This window comes from Mobula hypostoma, chromosome 4 (assembly GCF_963921235.1).
Source record: "Mobula hypostoma chromosome 4, sMobHyp1.1, whole genome shotgun sequence".
NCBI lineage: Eukaryota > Metazoa > Chordata > Chondrichthyes > Myliobatiformes > Myliobatidae > Mobula > Mobula hypostoma.
This window is the reverse complement of record NC_086100.1, coordinates 77164715-77189523: the sequence shown is the minus strand read 5'-3', so window position 1 is coordinate 77189523 and position 24809 is coordinate 77164715. Positions and strand designations below refer to the sequence as shown.

General features: G+C 40.0%; 1 protein-coding gene across 2 annotated transcripts in view; it reads right to left on the bottom strand.

Moving 5' to 3' along the window:
* The window catches only part of LOC134345414 (ephrin type-A receptor 3-like), a 380595-nt gene that overhangs the window by 300617 nt on the left and 55169 nt on the right, over positions 1–24809 (bottom strand). For both annotated transcript variants that reach the window (XM_063046042.1, XM_063046043.1), the window contains exon 3: positions 7341–8001. In XM_063046042.1, coding sequence (XP_062902112.1) covers positions 7341–8001 — 661 coding nt within the window. The remainder of the gene's footprint in view (positions 1–7340; positions 8002–24809) is intronic.

Genomic DNA, 24809 nt, shown 5'->3' with positions numbered 1-24809 from the left:
AAGGAGCAAATGGGGTACTTTAGGAGTATAAGAAATGCAAGAGAATACTTCTGATTTCCTTCATAAGGTATGAGGTTGCTCTAGCAGACAAGGTAAAGGGAAATCCTAAGAGCTTCTACAGATATGATAAGAGCAAAAGGATAACAAGGGACAAAACTGTTCCTCTGGAAGATCAGAATGGTCATCTATGCATGATGGTGGAGATCTTAAAATAGATTTTTTGCATCTATATTTACTCAGGAGATGAACAAAAAGTTTATAAAAGTGAAGCAAAGAAGCAGTGTGGGTATGGACTGTGTATAGGTTACAGAGGAGGAGGTGACTGCTGTATTTAAGAAAATTAGTGTAAATAAATCCGCAGGATCTGACAAGTTGTTACATCAGAACTTGTGGGAGCCTACTGCAGAAATTGCAGGTGCCCTAGCAGAAATAATTAAAACATCCTTAACTATGGGTGTGGTGCTGGAGGACTGGAAGATAGCCAATGATGTTCCTTTGTTTAATAAAGGCTCTAACAATAAGCATGAAAATTACAGGCCAGTGAGCCTGACATCAGTAGTGGATAAGTTATTGGAAGGTATTCCAAGGGACTGGATATATAAGTATTTGGATAGACGGGGACAGATTGGGGATAGTCAGGATGTCTTTGTGAGTTATAGATCATGTCTATCCAATCATCTAGAGATTTTTGAGGAAGTTACCAGAAAAGTTGATGAAAGCAAGGCAATTGATGTTGACTCCATGGAATTTAGCAAGGCCTTCGACAAGGTCGCACATGGCAGGCTGGTCAAGAAGGTTCAGTCGCTTGACATTAGGAATGAGGTAGTAAATTGGATTGGACCCGTCCTCACGGGGGAAGCAGAGAGTGGTAGTAGATGGAGGCCTGCGACTAGTGGTATCCCACAGTACTGGACCCATTGTTGTTTGTCATCTACATATATCAACGATCTGGATGATAATGTGGTGAAGTGGATCAGCAAATCTGCAGCTGACTGGGGTGTAGTGGACAGTAAGGAAGGATGTCAGAGCTCGCAGCAGGATCAGGAACAGCTGGAAAAATATGCTAAGAATGGCAGATGGAATTTTAATACAGCCAAGTGTAAGGCATTGCGCCTTGTGAGGACAAACTAGGGCACGACTTGCATGGCGAGCAGAAGGACACTGAGGAGTGAGTTAGATAGAGGGATCTGGGATTACAGATCCATAATTCCTTGCAAGTGGTGTCACAGACAGCGTCATAGAGAAAGCTTTTGATACATTGGTCTTCATAAATCAATGTATTGAAGGCAGGAAATGGGATGTAGTGTTGAAGTTGTACAAAACATTAGTGAGGTCCAATTTGGTGTATTGTGTGTAGTTTTGGTCACCTACCTAAAGGTAAGATGACAATAAGATTGAAAGAGTGCAGAGAAAATTTACAAAGATGTTGTCAGGACTTGAGGACCGAAGTTATAGGGAAAGGTTAAATTGGTTTGGACTTTATTCCCTAGACTATAGAAGAATGAGGGGAGATGTGATAGAGCTATGCAAATTATGAGGGGTATAGATATGGTAAATGCAAGCAGACTTTTTCCACAGAGATTGGGTGAGACTACAACTAGTTGTCATGGATTAAGGGTGAAAAGTGAAATGTTTAAGGGGAACATGAGGGGAAACTACTTCACTCAGGGGGTGGTGAGAGTGTGGAATGAGCTGTCAGTGGAACTGATCGATGCGGGTTTGATTTCAAAATTGAAGAGCAGTTTGGATAGGTACATGGAAGGGAGGGGTATGGAGGGCGATGGTCCTGATGCAGGTTGATGGGTCTAGGCACATTAATAGTTCAACATGAACCAGATGGTCCAAAGGACCTACCTCTGTGCTGTAACGTTCTATGACTTTACAGTTTGTGGAGAATTCAGCCTAAACATAGAAATAAAAAGTGGACTAAAACTGATGACAAAGATATGGTGACTTCACCATTTTAGGTCATCCAGTTGCAAAGACCATAGATCAAGTGCATTGCATCACTTTATCGGTTGTAGTCAGCCCAAAATGCAGGGATGTGAAGTGCAGCGTCACTGAGGGAAAACAGGTAATATTGTCTGACAAGTCAGAGATACAGTAGTCGAGGTGACAACCCATTTGTCAGTGCCCTTGCACAGAGACCTTCCAATGCGGGATAATTGAACCTGCAAGTCACAACAATCACATCTGCTGCTTCACAGACCCTCTGCAGGGCTGTTCAATCACACTGCAACATGCCTTGCTTTACTACCTGCAACAGTCACAACAAGTGGCCCTGGATCTCATTCATGTGAATAATGGACTCATTAGCTAATGCAGAGTTTTGGTCAAACTTCAGTGGCTTTTTTCGATATTGTGATTAAAAACAAATTGGACAAGGCTGCAATTATTTGCCTTCTAAATTATTTAATTGCAAATTTCTGTCAAACAAAAGATCTACCTTGATAAAAGTTATCATCTTAGTTTGAGGCTGTGCCTCAAGATCTGGTCAATGCATTCAGTGAATCACCTTAACTAAAAACATCTTATACACTTTACTAATGCACAAATCATCACAAAATTACAATCGTCAACAACATTGTGTCAGTGTTTGATCCATTAGAGCAGCACACTGTGGAAAGCCACAGTCACTCTATTAATCCAACCTTCAAATGGTTTCTAATTTTTTTTAAACTTACAGAGATGCAGCACAGAATAAGCCCTTCCAGAGCTTTGAGCCACGCCACCCAGCAATCCTAGTCTAATCACAGGACAATTATAACGACCAATTGACCTACCAACTGGTACATCTTTTGGACTGTGGGAGGAAATCCACGCAGTCAAGGTGAGAAAGTACAAACTCCTATAGGCAGCGACGGGAATTGATCCTGGGTCAGCTGTACAGTAAACCGCTGTGCTAACCACTACACAATCATGCCTCACCTGTCAGAAACATCCTCAAACTGGGCATGCTTGAAAGAAAAAAAGACTTCCATTTAACAAGTCAGCCCTTAAGAGAATCTTCCTGCCCCATCTCCAAAATTAATTACACAACCTGCTTATTTACAAAGTTTAAATGCTATTATGGGTTTGCATTCAGTGAAATAACCTGGCTTCCAACACAGTTTTAGCGAACAGTTGCAGTCTGCTTTATATGGGGAATTCTTGCAAGTATATTATTGCGGTCAGATTAATTCATTGTCTTGTTGCCCAAGGTAAATCAAGAAGATTTTTGGTTCATTTAAAAGTAATAGCTATCTGGATAATGTGAGCATACACTAGCTGGACAATCAGATACTTGATTACAGTAATGCAATAATACAGCTTATTTAATGCATTTCTTGAGATTTAGTGCAGAGAATATCGATGGCACAAAGTCCACATTTCCAATACAGACTAAAACTACAGTTGAGAAGACAGGTTTTGAGAAGCTTCTACACGGAGAGAGATAAGTACCAAATGGGCAGCAGGGGAAAAAGCTAGGGACATATTTGGAGAGTGAATTCTGCTGTATTCTGTCACCTGTGGTGAAGGCAGAAGTGTAGGGGAGGAACCAGAGATGTTAGAGAGAAGGCCGCAGCAATTTCTGAGAATGGGAAGGTCACAGAGAATAAAGCTTTAGCCTACGACATCTAAATGCAGTCAGAAGACTGCTAGGGGAATTCTAGTCAGCAGGACGCAAATTTCTCAACGAACTGTGTATGAGGCAGCCAGTATCAAAAATCTTATTTTTACTGATCTATATTGTTATTTTTTTCTCTCAGATGTACAGAGTACAGTAAAAGAAATGTGCACAAGTCTAACAGGACTCTACTTTTCCAGTGTAAACTAAAACAATGACTTCCCCCACCCGCCAAACACATCCTCTGAGCAATTAGGGTTCCATTACTAAAACTCCAATATTAAATTATCAAAATACACACTCACCAGTTCTTACACAGTCATTTTGCATAACACAGCTTAACAAAATCTCATTTTCCACTAAACATAGCATTTATGGCAGCATTTACAATAAAAATTTAGCATCCAGGAGAACCAATTTAGGCTTCATATCTGCACTAAACATGTTGTGTTAAGCTGGCCATAGATAGGTCAAATTGTTGAAGTGGATATGGAGTGAGACTCCAATATCTAGCTTTTCTCTACCCCAGCATCAGAATTTACCCTGCAACCCGAGTGTCACTGTCTAAGGAAACCTCTTCACAGTGAAACTGGAGTGTTCTCTGCCCATATCCCTAAACTTGGTTAAGACCCCATCTATAGGTCTTCCATGATGTTAAACACAGCCCTTGCTGAGACCTTCTGACGCACCCACAAACATCTGTAGGACCTTCCAAAAGTAAAGTCCATGCTGATTCCACAAACCGGTCAAGAAATATCAGCCATTCAATACTTCTGAAATGTAATTATTACATTGGAATGCTGACAGTGAATGTGTGCATGGCAAAATTCCATAAAATGATCAGATAATCTCTTTCATTTAGTGATGTGAAGGATGCAAGGATGAGCTATCCTGTTCTTCAGCAACAAACAATTTTTCAAATCCAGATCATAAGGCAGACAGGCAGCTTAACATTTCACATGGAAAATGACAACTCTGACAATGCCTTCGATAAATCTGCAAAACTGTAATTTGTTTGGCTTGTAATTATTTTTCTTTAAGTCAGCAAATCAGGAGTAAAAGCAAAATCACAATGTTAAAGACGTCCACTTTTCTTCAACTTCAGAGAAGATTTCTTAGTTGATTTTGTTCTCTTAATCTTTGTATTATCTTTGGAAAAATTATGGGTTTGTCCTACACCAAACTGATGGTGATTTAAATATAAAGAGCTGACAATTTGCTATCACTGCTATTCTGATCAGTAAATGTGCTGGGTGCAAATTTTCCCCTGGCACAATTCTGCAAGTAATTTTGTATTACTTTTCTGTAGTCTAATTCTGGTGCCTCATTGTTGCAGCTATGATCAGGTCTGATAAAATTATTGCCAAAAAGTTCTATACATTCTTCTCATTTCATCATAAATGTTATCATATATATCATATATAGCAAACTTTAAAAAAAATTCTGTCCTAGTTATCATGCCATATTATTCAATTTCTATGCCTGGTCACACTCTGGATCATGCGTGCATCTTTATTAATTTTCTAATTCTGCTTAATGAGCCAGACAAGCACCTCTAACTTCCAAGTTGATTTTGCTTTTCTGTAAAATATCTACTTCTGCTTTCTAAACAATGCTTCTATGATTCAAAGGAATAGAAAGTTTTGATTGCTCACGCTAACTGGGTCCTAGAGTATTTACTATCTATTATATCCCCCACTGGCATTCAGTTACAATGAAAAGCAATGGGTAGTCAATCATCCAGCACCAGTTTAGGGTCAGTAACCAAAGGCAGAGTTTTCTAACATATTGAATTTTATGACAAAGGAGCTGTTCACCCAGCTCACTGTACACTGGCCATTAGTCATCTTTATGCTATTAGTCCCAGTCCATTATCTTTCCCTCAAAATTATTTCATTTTCACTAGACACCCAATCTTTCTGAAAACTGTTACTCTCTCCATAATATATTTCTGTAGGTATTCATATGGGCAATATAAGCAGTTTCAAAATGTGTCTCTTCATTCAGGTATTGGATGATAACTCAGGATATACTTTTAATTACAGATTTCATAATTTCATCTTGACAAACAAATTCAGAACAATTTCAGACCTACCTATTTTAACTTCACCTCCTTACAATGTATCCCATTGTGCATCAAGGAAAATTTAAACAACCTTTGGTGTCCATTACACAATGAAAGTGAAAGGACACGATCTAGCCTCCTGTTATCTGCCTCATTAATGTCCTTTTTACAACAATGAGTGCAACAAGTTCATTTAATTGAACAGAGCTCTGTGACTCTTGGCACTGTTCAAATGTCACCCTGAGGTATTGCTGGCACACAGGAAAAAGCAGCTTGTGTTGTTATGTGCTCTGCAGGATCTCCAGATAACCACTTGACAGCTTTGCTGTAAAGAACTGTCAGGACAAAAATAAAACCGGGCAAACATCAGAAGTAGTAATTTGACAGGCTTCATCAATAGCCCTACTCCTTCCCAAACATTATGGGCAATGAATAGATAAACAGAGTCTTGTTTATGAATGACTATGTAAAGATGAAGTCATAAACTGCATGTATTTATGCAATCAAAATATACTGTTTAAAATGTAAATTTGGAATAGAGTTGGACTCAAAGAAACTGCAATTTTTCAGCACCACAGGTCTACTAACCAGGTACTTTGATATTCCCTCTTATACCTCCAAAAGCATTTCGATTAAGGAATATTTATTTAATCAGAAAAATATTTCTTGATTAAAAATGGTATCAGAGGTAAAAAATATCCTTGTCACAACTACGTGCTATAAGCTTAATGGTTTTGGTAAAATGCATGGTGATTGAATGGAACGTGGAAGGATTACATTCTGATAAAATGGAAAATTTGTCTCTGAATACAAAAAAATACATCCGTGCCAACCCAACCTGTCAAGTAAGACAGTGGTACATGAAAACAATGATGCCCCACTCAACTACATGTTCGAAAGCATGACAATAAATTTGCAGCAGCAGGTTGAAATCACACGCAGATGGCAGGAGCTGGGGATTAAACATCACACGCTGCTTGCATTTCTAGAAGAGACATCACATAGTAGGATGGAGACCATCATTTGCTACTAATCCCAGACTTCAGTTTTCTAATTTTTCCTTTCCAATTACTGAGTTTAAAAACACCACTCATTTGGAGTTTTTAAACTCAGCTTTCATTTTATTCCATAAAATTTTACTGTAAATCATTTTATATCTAAGGCAGTAGTAAGAAATACAACGAGATAGATTAGGCCCAGTTGTTCATTGGCTTTTAATCATTAGAGGATCAGAGCATACACTGAAAGAAAAGTTAGGATTTTAAGTATCTTCCTGCAACAGGCAGCCATTTTATTTTCAGCAACACTCTCACACTTCTCCTCCTGTTCCTTTTAGTGCTGAAAATGAAGATTTTTTTTTGCACTGTTCAGAAAAGCATTTCAACAGCTTCAACAGAAATCTTAGCATTCCAATAATCTTATAACATAAATTAATCATGCCAATTTTGACGAAAAGCTAAACTTCAGGATATTACCAACTTTGAGGGGCACGTCACCTGCTACATTTGTTTTACCATGCAACAAAAAAATTTGTATAGCAACTTTATCATTAACTTCACCCGTCACAAAAATTTGAGTTGGAATGTGGCTTCTATTTGTGCAGGGTTGAAAAATTTTCTTCTTGAAGCCAAACTCCCTCCCCAATTTAATAAAATCAAAGTTACTTACGTTGGCAGGTGTCTTTCTTCTCTTCATATCCTGGTTTGCAAACACATCGTCCAATAGGGACCAGCCACCCCCCATCAGCACTACAGTGCATTTTAGGCACATCATATTCCTCGGAATTATTCACACAGGAGCCACGGACCTCCACCAAGGAGGAGTCTCCTTCAGTTACTCTGTCTGGAAATTCTGCCAGGTTACGAATTGTTAATGGACACTTCTTGTAATAGACCCGCACTGATACCAAAGCAATACAGGCACCCACATCCTGGAAGGCAAGGTAAAAACCTTTCTTTGTCAGTGAACCAATGTCCCGCACCTCAGTGTTTAATTTCATCACCCTGTCACCTACATCCACTTGGGTGAAGCTCTCATCTGCAGCAATGGTGTCAATCTTTATATACTGGCTTTCTTTAATGTACCACAGGTTGTTGTTGTTCGATTCATAGTAATAGATGTTAAAGGTTTCTTTGCAAGTTCCAGGGACACCCGGCAGACTATTGCAGTCTCTGAGAGTAAACTTAATCTCAATATAGATCCGATGGGCGCCATCACGAGGAATCCAATTAGTCCGCAGCCAATTGTTCTGATAGGCTTCCATGACGTTGCAGACCTGGTAAGTTCGCATCGGCGTGTTTCGCTCATCCATAACACTGATTTCTTCCCACTGCAATTTAGAAAGAGCAATGATAGGAGCCATTAGCAGCTACGATGCCATAAACACACAGACCTTTCATTTTTGTTTACATAACTTATTGCTGAATACCAAGTGATTCTAGCAGAAATATATTTTGTACAAATCCATGTGATAGGCACAGCTTTAGACCAATAGGGAATTATATAATACTTTATATTGCATTTTTACTTGAAAATTTTGAAATATCAACAATGCCAATTTAAATTGATTGCCAACAAGATATTTGCATTTTGTAGGTAGCGGCACTGAGGGAGTGGTGGGAATGTGCAACATTATGAAATTGTGCTGAATGAAATTACCTCAGATACACTGGAACTTCTTAGACACAATACTTGAATTCCCCTTTTGAACGGAGGTGCTAATCAAACTGTGGATGTTTGTTTTAAATAGAAAATGCAGCAGTGACAATTTATGGTCAAATGTCAAAAACGTTACTGTGCAGCAGTAGGAGCTGGCCTAATTTTTGCTGTTGGTGTTAGGTTGCATGTACAAAACATCCACTGTACAATGAGTGCACATATAACAATTCAATGCAAATGAAGAAAATGTATAATTCAACACATTTCCTCTCATCTGTACCCTAGCGCTTCAAATCCCAGTGCAACTATAAAAGCCTGCCAAGCCAGAAATAACTTCTGCAACATCATATTTTCTGTTCAGTAAAGTTGGCAAAATGATCCTTGAAACAGAACCATGCTATCCAAGATTGTAGTGGAAAGGATAAGTGTATGGTAGTTTCAGACATCTACAGCCAAAACTGCCAGATGGACGAGCTTAATCAACCTCCCCACAAAGTTCTCAACATTTAATGGAGATAATTACCACCAAACGTTTCCAAAAATAAATAAAATGATGGTGATAGTCCTTGATCACTATCAATTGCCATTTACTCAATAAACCGCCCAGTACAGCACTAGAACACTTGTCACCGTATCTTTTTCACTCCAAGATTCTTGGATAATAATTTGTCATTAACCTGCAAAGCTAAAAGAACAAAAAGAAAAGGAAAACATGGTTCGCCAGCTTCAATACTCTTAATCTGGAGATCAGAAGGAAATTTCTCTCCCTTAACATGCAGACATCAATAGCGGAAAACCATCCTACAAACATGAACTACTTCTGCTACAGTTAATAGTCTCAGAAAATGGATGGATGCAGTCTCTCCAGCTTTTGAAAAGCATGACATTATTGAGTCAAAGGTGTTTTTTCCCCTCCAATGGGCAACCCAATGATTTGTCCCTTTATACAACTCCCCCCCCCACCCCCAGTAACAGCATACTGTAGCACCATTACAGAACTACTGGTAAAGTAGTATAAAACTTTAAATTTTATCAAATAATATTAAGAAGCAATATTTATATGCATTACCCAGGTGAACATCCACACACACTAATGTTTTAACCACACAACTGGACAAGGTATTTTCTGGTTTCTATGCAGATTCCTCTTTAAGCCTACGTCCAACTATTTAGAAACAAGAGCTCTAAAGATTCAAACTTGCATGTTTATTTGGAGGTAGAAGTTGCAGCAGTTCCTGAACTGGACTGCCTGATAATCAGATGCACATTACTTTTTTCTTCTTACGTTTTAACTTAAGTTATTTTTTGTTTTTTTTTCCCCACGGTAACACATCAAAGCTGCATCCTCTCTAACATGCTGGTAGAGTGTTTTATTTGGGTTTTTAGCACTGGAAATAGTTACATCCCGACAGGTGGGACAGAAGCATGGTTGCCTTGTTCATTCCAGGGACCAGCTGCTTGCGCTAATGCCGGCCGGTTTAGCGAGCAGAGTGGTGGACACTCCTGCTGAAATCTGGAGGAAAACACACAGAGGATGCAGAGGGGGATCACAAAGTCCAGGAAAGAGGACCGGGTCGAGACAACAGAGACTTATGGAGAAGAGGAGTTCAGTGGGTAATAAAATGGACAAGTTCACGGCGCTAGCCAGGCGTCAGAGAACATTTCGGGAGTGCAGTTTTATGTGTTTCACTGGAACGGGGCTGCACGAGGACATACCCGATCAAAACTTCTCCATGGACTGCTTCCAGACCGTTCTGGCTGACCGGAAATACACTGAGAGCGGTAAGCGTAAAGGAGTTGGGTGCTTACTGTTCTGGTTAACAACAGATGGTGTAATCCTGGTCATATTACGATCGAGGAACGTACTTGTAGACCGGATATTGAATTTTTTACTGTTGGACTTCGGCCACATTCTACCGAGATACAACACTGGGCGGCACGGGAGGTCGTTCCTGCCTGTGGCCATCGAACTTGCAGCTCCTCCCGTGGAGGGTCAGACACTCTGAGCCAATAGACTGGTCCTGGACTTTTTTCCATCTGGCATAGTTTGCATTTTGTTGTTTGTGGTTTTTGTATTGCTATATTTATGCTCTATTCTTGGTTGGTGCGGCTGTAACGAAGCCCAATTTCCCTCTGGATCAATAAAGTATATATATCTATCTATCTATCTATCTATTAGCAGCTTTGGCACCTTAAACCAGGGGTCCCCAACCTTTTTTGCACCGCGGACCGGTTTAATATTGACAATATTCTTGCAGACCGGCTGACTGGTGGGGGGGGTGGGTGGGTGGTGTTCAAGCAGGGTTAAATTCACCTCAACATGTCTTTTGCAGTTAGGGTTGCCAACTTTCTCACTCCCAAATAAGGGACAAAAGTAGCAGTCAAATTCTGGTACACTTTATCCCAGGAAAGACTACCATGACCATGAAGCATGACCATGACCGTGGGCACCTGTGTGCCATGCACGTACGTGCCAATTTATTTCCCCACAAGTCAGTTTTGCCTTCATCTTCCCGACTATACTGTACATACGTTATTTCTATTTTATATAGGCTGTGTATTTATCATATCATTCCTGCTTTTACTATATGTTAGTGTTATTTAGTTTTGGTTTTATGTGTTATTTGGTATGATTTATTAGGTTATTTTTTTTGAGTCTGGGAATGCTCAAAAATTTTTCCCATATAAATTAATGGTAATTGCTTCTTGGTTTCACGCCATTTTGGCACGAAAGGTTTCACAGGAACGCTCAACCTTAGTGGGGGAAATATGGGACAAACCAATTTAGCCCAATATACAGGATATCCCGGCAAATATGGGACAGTTGGCAACACTACATTCAAGTTCAACGGTGTGTGACAGGGATTGTGGAAAGGTGCAGCTGACTCATATCGTTTCCTCACGGCCCGGTAGCACATGCTTTGCGGCCCGGTGGTTGGGGACCACTGCCTTAAACTATTTAATAAAAAGCACACATTTTCCTGTAATGTGTTATTTTGCCATCACCATCCCCATCCCCATCTTTAATGAAAGCTTCAATTGCTTGAATTTGTCCGTCAGGAATAATGATCAGATACTTCCATAAAATTAATGAAATATATTGCCACTACAGTGTACCGGTTACAGTGGCACTATTACATTTCAGGGTGTTAGAGATCACAGTTCAATCCCAGCATCCTCTGTAACGAATTTCTGTATGTCCTCCCTGTAGAATGCTTGGGTTTTCTCTGGGTGCTCCAGTTTCTTCCCACAGTCAAGACGTACTAGGTAGGTTAACTGATCACTATTAATTGTCCCATTATTAAGTTAAGGCTATACTGAGGTTGTCAGGGCTTGCTGGGGTGGCGCTGCTTAGAGGGCCAGAATGGCCTACTCCCTGTATCGCCAAATAAATATTTTATGAGTAATCATTACAAAACCCAGTCAATTCAAAATGTATGAACGTCACTGTCATACATAGGTTGCATCGAGCTATCTAAAGATGAATTAAGAAATCACACGAACTGGGGAGGCAAGGTAGCATAGTGCTTAGTGCAACAATATTACAGCAACACGACCCGGCCTCAATTGCGCAGTCATCTCTAGGGTGTTTGAAAGTTCTCCCCGTGACTGCAGGGTTTTTTTCTGGGAGCTCTGGTTTCCTCACACATTCCAAAGACAAAGGGATTAGTAGGTTAATTGGCCACACGAGTGTATTGGGCGGTGCAGGCACATTGGGCTCCAAGGGCCGGGGAGGCCCTGTATCTTGAAATAAACAGTGACACAGTATTGATTACTAAACTGTTGTTTTCATCCAAATTTAATATAAATAACTAAAATACAGAAATTCTTCTCTGTACAAGTTGAATTCTTAAATGTATATTACGAAATAATGACCGTGCCACCTCTTAGCTTGTCACCTTTCTCAAATTCAAATGAAGCAATTCCCAGTTACTTCCCTGCTTTCAAAACGTTGATGTCTCCACCCATCCCAACTTGTCTGTTACATTTTTAATTACCTTCTGTTAACAATCAAAAACATAAACAGACTTCCAAACATTATGAGGTCCTTATTGATCACTAGGATAATCTAACAAAGGCTTATTACTTACAGTCTACAGGAAAACACCAACTTTAGATTATTTGCATTGTAATCATGCATCCCCTCAATACAACCTTCTCACCTGTGTGAACAGCTACTACTTGGTTACTCAATAGAGTGAAAAGCACCACAAAGCAGTGACAGCACTTGGCACTCCAGTATTCAGGGGCAGAATTCCTGCTGTCTGTCTGTGAGGAGTCTGCATGTTCTCCCCGTGTCCATTATAAATTGCCCCATGGTTGGGCTCGGGTTACATCAGGAGTTGCTGGGTGGCACGGTTCAAGGGCAGGAAGAGCCTGTTCTACACTGTATCATGATAAATAAATAATTAAATACTATGCTACCACCACATGACAGATTGGTGATTCAGACTTTGCTTTGCAACACCAACATCTAAAACAAAATTCTGGATTGTCTGACTACCTGAAGATGCTGGGGAGCTGGTCTGGAGAGGATGAAGCATATAACAAAAACTGGCTGGAATAGGTAGAGGAAAACTGGAAATGTGGGACTGATACTACTTGATAACCGGCAAGAACCTGATCATCAGGTCGATGCAGGTGTAGCCGGCAACCCACCCTAACTTCATGGCAATCACCCTAGTCAATTTCTGTTCCGTCTGCAAGCACCAAGTGTCACAGAATGCTGATGTGTACTTGTTGCCAGTGTTGCAAATAACAAGCCTGGTTTGCTTACTGCAGAGTCTATCCTTCATGGAGAACTTCTTTCAGAGAACATTTATGACTACAATTAACATCAGGTTGTGGTCACAAGTGCTCTCTGAAAGTAGAAAAAGACAGATGCAGTGAGATAATTCCCTGAGCTGAAAGTAAAAGCTAATTAGCAGAATACCTCATCACAGAACTCAGCAATAAGCACCAAGACCATATTTGGGTCATACAGAGCAGGCCTCTCTCATCAGATCCTTCCTATATAGTTGGAGTCTCATGCTTAAAACACACTGCCCTCAGAATGGCTGTGATGATTACGAGCTGCTCACCAACCTCTTCATGGACTATGAGCTGAGTGGCAATGCGATAATTATATAGAAACAACAACACTAAAAATTGCACACCAAGTGACACCATAACGGTAAAGAAAATTATGAACTACTACTTATATTTGTGTATATTTTTAAGCATAAAAGTCAATTCTGAAATTAAGATGATTGTTTGGGACCATATTTTTTGTCTGATCTAACTTCAGTGAAAGGAAAAATTTAAGTGGAGAATCTGTGAACTACAATAAGTAACAAAAAGTTTTCCCTTTAAATTGTCCATGCATGTGGCAAGCTAATGTACAGAAATACAGACATGAGATGGTCTCCAATTGCCATTCACACACAAGAGCCTCAAGCTATCCATGAATATAAAGCGTAGAGCAGTACAGCACAATAAGAGGACCTTCAGCTGACAATGTCCATGCCAGTTTACATGAATCATATCTGCCTGCATCACATCCCTCCATTCCCTGTCTGCTCAAATGTCTCCCAAAATTGGCCATCATACCTGCTCCCATCACTTCTTTCAGCACATTCCAGGCAACTATTGCTCTATGTAAAAACAAAATAACTTGCCTTGTCAATCTACTCCAAATGATAACCCCCACTCTCTTTTTAAGTTGTATCCAATGGTCTTTTTGTTTGAGTTGATAATGTCAATACTATCTATGGCTCTCATAAATTTTATATACCTCTATAAGGACACCCTCAGCTTCCAGTATACCAATGAAAACAATCCAAGTTTGGCCTACCTCTCCTGATAGCTAATACCCTCTAACCTGGACAAAGTACCGGTGATTCTCTTATATACCTTCTCCAAAGCCACCTCGTCCTTCTTCTAATGCAGTAACTACAAGTAGACAATATCTCAAATGTGGCCTAATCAAAGTTTTATTAAACAACATGACCTGCCAATTTCTACACTCTGTGCCCCGACTGACGAAGGCAAGAATATTATACACCACCTTTACCAGCCTATCTACTCATTTTGCCACTTTCAGGGAGCCATGCAGTTGCACTCCAAGATATCAAAGAATATCAGTATTCCTAAAGACCCTACCATTTACTGTATATTTTCTCTTACATTTGAATTCCCAACGTGCTACACCGCACACTCGTCTAGATTAAACTCACTCTACTATCTCTCTGCTCACATTTCCAAATGATCTAACATCCTGTTGAACTATTTGACAACTTTCCTCATTATCTATAATTCCACTAATTTTTGTGCCATCTATAAACTTAATAATCAACTAGCCTATACTTTATCTATATGACTTATACATATATCACAAACAATAGAGGTCACAGTCACAATCCATGTGGAACACTACTGGTTACAAACTTTCATACAGAATAACAGCACTCGACCAATGCAGTGTGTCTTTTATGACCAAGTCAATTATGAAATATCAGCATACCTCTAATTTCACCATCCTTCATTTCCTCCTTGGAGGATACCTACAAGTACTTGTTTGGTACCTCACCCATTTCTTCCATTTCCAGGATAAATTCTTTTCTTTGTCTTTGAGTGGTCCGACACTATTCCCAGTTATCCTTTTGTTTTTAATGAATGTAAAAATGTTTTGGGATTCACTTCCTAGTCCAGTTGAAGGGACTCAACCAGAAATGCCGATCGTCTACTTCCCTCCAATGATGTTGCCTGGCCTGTCTAGTTCCTCCAGCACCTACTGTGTTGCCCCAGATTCCATCAATGCAGCCCCATATGTCTCCTTGGGATTCCCTTTAATTCTTTTTGTCTAGAATGTTTCATGGTCACACTTAATTTTCCTGATTCCCCTTTTAAGTTCTTCCCTGCTTACTTCTTCAAAGGCTGTGTCCGATTTTATCATCCTAAAGCACATGCGTTTCTTGATTCTTTTGACTAAAAAGATGTGGAGGCAGGGCTTCTCAAGCACCCCCAGGCTTGCCACGACATGATTGGGTCCCAGCCAGTAAAGCAAGTTGCTAAGCATCAGAATCTTGCACAACTTTCTCTCAAAAATCATCACAAACATCAAGCACCGGTCCCAAACCACCACCTCATTTTTTTTTTTAAAACTTCCATTACCAATAATTTCATGGAAAAGGATAGAATCAGAAAGGACAGGAAAATTTTTAATTGGGGAAGGGCAAATTATGAGGCTATAAGGCTAGGACTTGCAGTTGTGAACTGGCATGATGTTTTTGCGGGGAAACGTACTACGGACACGTGGTCGATGTTTAGGGATCTCTTGCAGGATGTTAGGGATACATTTGTCCCAGTGCAGAAGATAAAGAGTGGTAGGGTGAAGGAACCATGGGTGACAAGTGAGGTGGAAAATCTTGTTAGGTGGAAGAAGGCAGCACAGATGAGGTTGAGGAAGCAAGGATCAGATGGGTCTATCAAGGAACATAGGGAAGCAAGAAAGGAGCTTAAGAAGGGGCTGAGAAGAGCAAGAAGGGGGCATGAGAAGGCCTTGGCGAGTAGGGTAAAGGAAGTAAATGGTAGAATACTTGGTAGTGTGGAGGAGCAGAGGGATCTGGGGGTACATGTCCACAGATCCCTGAAAGTTGCCTCACAGGTAGATAGGGTAGTTAAGAAAGTTTATGGGGTGTTAGCCTTCATAAGTTGAGGGATAGAGTTTCAGAGTCGCGAGGTAATGATGCAGCTCTATAAAACTCTGGTTAGGCCACACTTGGGAGTACTGTGCTCAGTTCTGGTCGCCTCACTATAGGAAGGATGTGGAAGCATTGGAAAGGGTACAGAGGATGCTGCCTGGTTTAGAGAGTATGGATTATGATCAGAGATTAAGGGAGCTAGGGCTTTACTCTTTGGAGAGAAGGATGATGAGAGGAGACATGATAGAGGTATACAAAATATTAAGAGGAATAGATAGAGTGGACAACCAGCGCCTCTTCCCCAGGGCACCACTGCTCAATACAAGGGGACATGGCTTTAAGGTAAGGGGTGGGGAGTTCAAGGGGGATATTAGAGCAAGGTCTTTTACTCAGAGATTTGTCGGTGCGTGGAATGCACTGCCTGAGTCAGTGGTGGAAGCAGATACACTAGTGAAATTTAAGAGACCACTAGACAGGTATATGGAGGAATTTAAGGTGGGGGGTTATATGGGAGACAGGGTTTAAGGGTCGACACAATATTGTTCGCCAAAGGGCCTGTACTGTGCTGTACTATTCTGTATTCTAAATTTCCCTAATTGAAATCCGATACCACCACCTCAACCATCTGCTCACTCAACAATTGCCAAAAGCTGGCCATGTCTACTGACTGCTTCCTTCATCTACAAACTTCTCCCCCTCTTTGTTAAACCTCAGCAGGTTGACCTCATCTTGACAACACCTTTCATTCCAGTTCCTGACCATTCTCCCTCATGACTTGCCCCAAGCCCTAATTGCACTTGTCTCCTTTCACCGCATCCTGTTCACCATGCCCTGCAAACTCTCTGGATACAGCTCCACTCTTGGACTTACCCAGTGCTCTCTGGGAGCTCCTTCAATGCCTGAATGCATGTAGCAGCACGTAATGCCTTTGAGCTCATGTGCAATATCTCTTACCCCAACCACAGCTCACTTCTGATCTCCACTGAGAGAGGGCTTCAACAAGGAGACTGAACCAAGACAGAAGTCAACAATAGAAGACCACCATTGAAAGTGAAGCAAAATAGCTCAATATTTGAATATAAATGAGATTGCTAATGGGTCAGTACTGCACTTAACTGATTTGTCATTGTTAACTATTCAATAAAGTTTGCAAAATAAATACCAGCCCTACTTTGAAATTCAAATCCATTTAACATCGCATAAGTGCCTTAATCTATTTATGTACAATAGTTTTATCCCAGCGTCCATCCTCAATATAAACTCAGTCAGACATCTGAATACAGTCACACAATGTTTAGGTATTTAAAATAATATTTACCAGAAGCCCATTAGAAGAAAATGATTATAATATGACAGTGAATCATTGTCACAGCAGGACATAATACAATGAAAATAAAACAGAAAGGAACAAAATTAAAGTACACAGCAGGTCTTTCTATATCTACATACAGGACAGTCCCCGCAAAACTGTTGGACTTACATTTAACTGGTCTTGGACAGATTTTTTCTACTATAGTCCTGATAGTGCACAGCACCAGTTTGTAGAAAATGCTGACAGTTTAGTGCAGGGGTTCCCTATCTGAGCTCCACAAACCCCTTGCTTAATAGTATTGGTCCAAGGCATAAAAAAGTTTGGCAACCCCTTGGGTTAGTGCATTTCCCCACAACTCATGGATTGTTGTGAAGATGTGCGCAAATATGGACAATCTGCAGTCATTATTAGTTATTCATGGCATTTCTCTCCACAGTACTGTAATTTCAGAGCCTGTCATGGGTGTGAAAAGTCACAGAGAATACCCATTATTAACACTGGTCAGTCTGTTTTGAATTACCTGAGCCTGGTGTTGGACAGTGTTTCTCCACTGGATCCTTAAAACAAAAGAGCTGCAAGGGACTAGGGTACATGCAGGTACTTTAAAAATACTTTGGTTGCTAAAAATACCCAAGTATGGTTTTGTTAAATGGTTAGATTTATTCTTAATTTTAGAATTTGTGCATGTTTCTGAATATCAGAATGATTTCAATTTTGACAACCGATTAAACCAGTACGCTGTAAACTATCAAGGTCACCCTCCATTGACTCATCCTCAGTTCCCTTTCTCTCCTTATCCCTGCAACCTGTTCATGCCTTGCAACATGCAGAGGCTTCCCACTCTCTCCAATTCTGGTCTCTTGTCCTTTTCTTTAACCTCACTATTCCCAGACACACTATCAGCTCTGGACTAATCCTGAAGATCACTACCTCCTCAAGACACATATACCCTTTAACATCTAGCTTTAACCAACTTCTGGCCACATTGAAGTTTCCACCTTTGACTCACGCCAGTTCTTACTTGGAATGTCTTTACCACGTTAAAAACGTCAAATAATAGGTTTCTAATAAAGATGTTTCAGCCATTAGAATCACAGAGTAATAGAGAAGTACAGCACAGAAAGAGGCCCTTTGTCTCATCTAGACCATGGTGAAAACATTTAAACTGCCTACTCCCATTGACCTGCACCAGACCATAACCCTCCATACCCCTACCATCCAAGTAACTATACAAACTTCTTTTGAGATCAAACTCAATAGATCTGTTTCTAATCAGACACTTCCAAATAAATCTGCTACTCTTATCAATTCTTTTATGGTTGATACAGGAATTGTAGAAATTTGGAGATTTTTATACCTTAAAGATAAATAGTTTTCATTCTTTTCTCATGTATATCATAAGTACTCTAGAATTGAGTATTTCTTTATTGACTCTCATTTAATTCCATTTGTTATTGATTGTAACTATGACTCCATCGCAATGTCTGACCATGCACCTTTGAAACTATCTATCAAATTAATGGATACGTTTTCTAACATTAGACAATGGTGGTTTAATTCTACTCTTCTTCAAGATTTGAAATTTGTTAATTTCATTAAGGATCAGATCGATTTCTTCTTTTCAATAAATGCTACGGAAGAGATTTCTAGTGGAATATTATGGGACACTTTTAAAGCATATATACGTGGACAAATTATTTCATATTCTGCTGGACCGAAAAAATGAATTAATAATGAAATACAAATGCTGGTTGATAAGATCAAACAAATTGACGTGGAATATTCTATTGCTCCTAGTAAGAAGCTTTATAAAAAGAGAGTTGAGCTTCAAATGGAGCATAGCTTATTACTAACATCCTCGATCAAAAATCAATTAAGTAAAACTAGGAACACACATCAACGTTGCTGTTGAACGCAGTAGGCCAGGAAGCATCTCTAGGAAGAGGTACAGTCGACATTTGGGGCCGAGACCCTTCGTCAGGACTAACTGAAGGAAGAGCTATTAAGAGAAATAGGAGGGGGAGGGGGAGATCCAAAATGATAGGAGAAGACAGGAGGGGGAGGGATGGAGCCAAGAGCTGGACAGGTGATTGGCAAAAAGGATATGAGAGGATCATGGGACAGGAGGCCCAGGGAGAAGGAAAAGGGGGAGGGAGGGGAAAAACCCAGAGGATGGGCAAGGGGTATAGTCAGAGGGACAGAGGGAGAAAAAGGAGAGAGAGAGAGAGAAAGAATGTGTGTATATAAATAAATAATGGATGGGGTACGAGGGGGAGGTAGGGCATTAGCAGAAGTTAGAGAAGTCAATGTTCATGCCATCAGGTTGGAGGTTACCCAGACGGAATACAAGGTGTTGCTCCTCCAACCTGAGTGTGGCTTCATCTCGACAATAGGGGAGGCCGTGGATAGACATATCAGAATGGGAATGGGATGTGGAATTAAAATGTGTAGCCACTGGGAGATCTGCTTTCTCTGGCGGACAGAGCGTAGGTGTTCAGCGAAACGATCTCCCAGTCTGCGTTGGGTCTCGCCAATATATAGAAGGCCACATCGGGAGCACCGGATGCAGTATATCACCCCAGCCAACTCACAGATGAGGTGTCGCCTCACTGGAAGGACTGTCTGGGGCCCTGAATGGTGGTAAGGGAGGAAATGTAAGGGCATGTGTAGCACTTGTTCCGCTTACAAGGATAAGTGCCAGGAGGGAAATCAGTGGGGAGGGATGGGGGGGATGAATGGACAAGGGAGTCGCATAGGGAGCAATCCCTGTGGAAAGCAAGGGGGGGGGGAGGGAAAGGTGCTTAGTGGTGGGATCCCGTTGGAGGTGGCAGAAGTTACGGAAAATAATATGTCGGACCCGGAGGCTGGTGGGGTGGTAGGTGAGGAACAGAGGAACCCTATTCCTAGTGGGGTGATGGGAGGACAGCAGATGTGTGTGAAATGGGGGAGATGCGTTTAACAGCAGAGTTGATTGTGGAGGAAGGGAAGCCCCTTTCTTTAAAAAAGGACATCTCCCTCATCCTGGAATGAAAAGCCTCATCCTGAGAGCAGATGCGGCGGAGACGGAGGAATTGCGAGAAGGGGATGGCATTTTTGCAAGAGTCAGGGTGAGAAGAGGAATAGTCCAGATAGCTGTGGGAGTCAGTAGGCTTTGTTACGTACCCCGTAACTGGGTTGCCAAACCAGCAGAAATGGATCACTCAGTTGGAGTCTGGAGTACTAGAACTAAGAAAGTTTTATTAAAGAAACAAGCAACACCGTAATCGAAAGGATAATAAATGCAACAGTTCAGTGATGATAAACACACATGTGCACAGAAGTAAGATAATAGCATCAATCAAGCTCTATCGTTGTCTAGGGGTAAATGACCAATTTCAAAATGACTCAAAGTTCAGTCCAGTTAGTAGTTCAGTTCGCAGTAATCGTTGCCATGGCGATGGACAAGGTGGGGGAAGAGAGACAGAGAACAGGAACAACTGATCATTCAGAACGGCTTCACTCACAGACCAGCGAGATGGCTCACAAGCAACTTTTGGGCGGGTCCTTGGTGATGTCACCTGAGGTCACCGACTGTGACCCCTCCTCCAGATGCGGTCGATCCTCTGCAGTGAACCCGGCACCCAGGCAAGGGCGGACACACACCGGGTTCCCGCTGATTGTACCTTTCCACCCTGGTCGTTGTCTGGTACTTCTCACCCTCTCGTGAGAAGCGTACCGCTTCCAGGGTCTCGTTACCTCGGGTGGCGTGTGTGTCTGTCTTAGCGAACCTGTCCCCTTTTTATCCCCCTGCTGGGGTATCGCCTGTCCATCACTTCAAACAGTTCAGGGTTCAAAGGGGGAGCCGCTCCAGACAGCTCTCTCTCCCACATCCCTTCACTACACATCTCCAGACGCTGCTCCATTGTTCCTTATCTCTCCTTCCCCTGAGGGCAGGTGGCAGACCAACTGCTGATGCCACTGATGCTAGCCCAGGCCAGCAAACATCTTAATTTTATGTGTATTCTCGTAACAGCTTATAGTAGACATGAGTTGATAAGCTGTCTCCAGAGATAGAGACAGAAAGATCTAGAAAGGGGAGAGAGGTTGCAAGAGACAGGGTGAGAAGATGAATAGACCAGATAGCTGTGGGAGTCAGTAGGCTTATAGTATGCAAGAGACTTCTCTAACTTCCGCTAATGCCCCACCTCCCCCTCGTACCCCATCTGTTATTTATTTATGTACACACACATTCATTCTTTCTCTCTCTCTCCGTTTTCTCCCTCTGTCCCTCTGACTATACCCCTTGCCCATCCTCTGGGTTTTTCCCCTCCTCCCCCTTTTCCTTCTCCCTGGGCCTCCGGTCCCATGATCCTCTCATATCCCTTTTGCCAATCACCTGTCCAGCTCTCGGCTCCATCCCTCCCCCTCCTGTCTTCTCCTATCATTTTGGATATCCCCTCTCCCCCTCCCACTTTCAAATCTCTTACTAGCTCTTCCTTCAGTTAGTCCTGACGAAGAGCCTCGGCCTGAAACTTCGACTGTACCTCTTCCTAGAGATGCTGCCTGGCCTGCTGCGTTCACCAGTAACTTTGATGTGTGTTGCTTGAATTTCCAGCATCTGCAGAATTCCTCGTGTTTAGGTAAGTAAAACTAGGAGTCAGTTCTAAATACACGGTGATAAATCTGGTAAATTATTGGCTAATCAACTGAAAACTGCTTCGGTTAAATGCCAGATTCTTAAGATTCTTAAAAGTGATGGTATCCCGATTGTTGATGATGATGAGATAAATAAATCCTTTCAAGAATTCTATACTTCACTATACCAATCAGAATCTCCCGATGATCTTACTATAACACATGAATTTTTAAGGAAATTGAATTTTCAGAAATAATCATCTGATGAACGTTTGATATTAGAAACTCCCATTACTGAAGATGAAATTAAAAATGCTATTTTTTCAATGAATTCAGGTAAAGCACCTGGCCCGGATGGTTTCACAGTAGAATTTTTCAAATCCTTTTCCAATATTCTTTCAGCTTGGCTATATAGAATTTTTAACGATGTATTATCTATAGGTAAATTACCACAGTCCTTTTATGGTGCTTCTATTTCCTTAATTCTTAAGAAAGGTAAAGATCCCACTGAATGTGCATCATATAGGCCTATGTCTTTGTTGAATGTAGATTCCAAGGTTTTTTCTGAAATATTAGCGGCCAGAATGGAAAAAGTATTGCCTCAAATTATTTCTGTTGATCAGATGGCACTTATTAAAAATCGCTATTCTTTTCTTAATATTAGGAGATTAATGAATATTGTTTATACTCCTTCATCTAGAACTCCAGAATGTGTCATTTCACTAGATGCTGAGAAAGCGTTCGATAGGGTTGAATGGACATATTTATTTAGTGTGCTTGAAAATTTTAATTTTAGTCCGACATTTATATCTTAGATTTAATTAATATACCTTACCCCTTTAGCATCGGTATTTACCAATAATCAAAGATCTCCCTTTTTTCAGTTGTTTCGCGACACTAGGCAAGGTTTTCCTCTTAGTACATTGTTATTTAACATTGCTTTAGAACCTTTGGCCATTGCTATTCATGAATCAACTAATATATTTGGTATCACCCATGGGAATGAAACACATAAGCTATCACCATATGCTGATGATTTATTACTATATATTTCTAACCCCGAAAAATCTATTCTGACATTACTATCCTTGCTTGATAAGTTTAGTAATTTTTCGGGCTATAAATTGAACCTTAATAAGAGTGAATTCTTCCCAATAAATAAGCAGGTTCCAAATTATAGACGTTCACCATTCAGGCTGGTTAATGATTATGTTACTTATCTGGGTGTTAAAATTACTAAGAGACATAAGGATTTTTTAAAGCTTTTTTTTTACCTTTAATTGATCAAAGTAATCAAATTTTCATTAAATGGTCCCCATTGTTTCTATCAATGCTTGGTCGAATTAACGCTATTAAGATGATTCTCCTACCAAAATTTTTTATACTTGTTTCAAGCATTACCAATCTTTATTTCTAAATCTTTTTTGATACTTTAGATTCTAAAATCTCTTCATATGTATGGCAGAGCAAAAACCCTAGATTAAGTAAAAAATATTTACAAAAGTCTAAAGAGGATGGTAGTTTGGCTTTAACAAATTTTAGATTTTACTATTGGGCAATTAATATCCGATATTTAATATTTTTGACACAAGATTTGGATATAACTTTACGCCCACAATGGGTAAACCTGGAATGTAAATCTATACAAGGGTTTTCTTTGACTTCCATTTTAGAGACTTCTTTACCATTTGTTATTTCTAAATTAAATAAACAAATGGTTAATCCAATAATTAAACATACAATACGAATATGGTTTCACTTTCGTAAATTTTTTGGCTTGACCCAATTTATTTTATTAAGCCCTATTACGTCTAATTTTTTCTTTCAACCTTCTATTATAGATCAAGTTTTTTCTGTATGGAAAACGAAGGGTATATTAAGTTTTTGTGATTTATTTTTGGATAAATGTTTCACATCTTTTGAACAGTTATCTAATAAATATAATTTGCCTAGATCTCACTTTTTCAGATATTTACAAATTAGAAACTTTTAAAATATTAATTTACACACATTTCCAGCTTCACATCCAATTGATATTACGAAAAAAATTCTATTTAAATCCTTTTCAGAAGGGTTTAATAGCATTCATTTATGATTTGGTTATGAAAATAAATTCAGGGATATTTGATAAAATTAAGGTTGAATGGGAAAGAGAACTCCAACTTCATTTACCTATAGATAAATGGGAAATTTTTTTCAATTAGTCCTCTTTATGTGCTAAACATACATTGATACAATTTAAGGTAGTGCATAGGGCACATATGTCTAAAGACAAATTAGCTCATTTCTATTCATATATAAGCCCAATGTGTGATAGATGCCATTCTGAAGTTGCTTCCTTGACTCATATGTTTTGGTCTTGCCCTTGCTTGCATAAATATTGGAAAGATATCTTTGATATCATTATTTCTACTGTATTGCATATTAATTTACAACCACACCCTGTTACTGCAATTATTGGATTACCAATGATGGAAGATAGTTACCCATCCCATTCAGCCTGTCGGATGATTGCTTTTTTAACATTAATGGCTAGAGAATTTATCTTATTGAACTGGAAAGAGGTCAATCCCCCTACTACATTTCAATCATTTTCTCAAACTATATCTTCTTTAAATTTAGAGAAAATTAGAAGTGGCACCTCCGACCCTTCGATTAAATTTGAAGAAACTTGGAGCCCATTTATTCAACATTTCATGTGATGTAGTTTGACCTTTTCAAATCCTTTTTTTTTTAAAAACTTAAAATACACGGATAGAGGAGTGGAGTTAATGACATTAATGATCTTATCCAATGTAATATGTTAGCCAGTCTTTTTTTTCTATAGTTTTGTTTTGAGTTTTATTTAGTTTGGGTTAATATCGCTTAGTT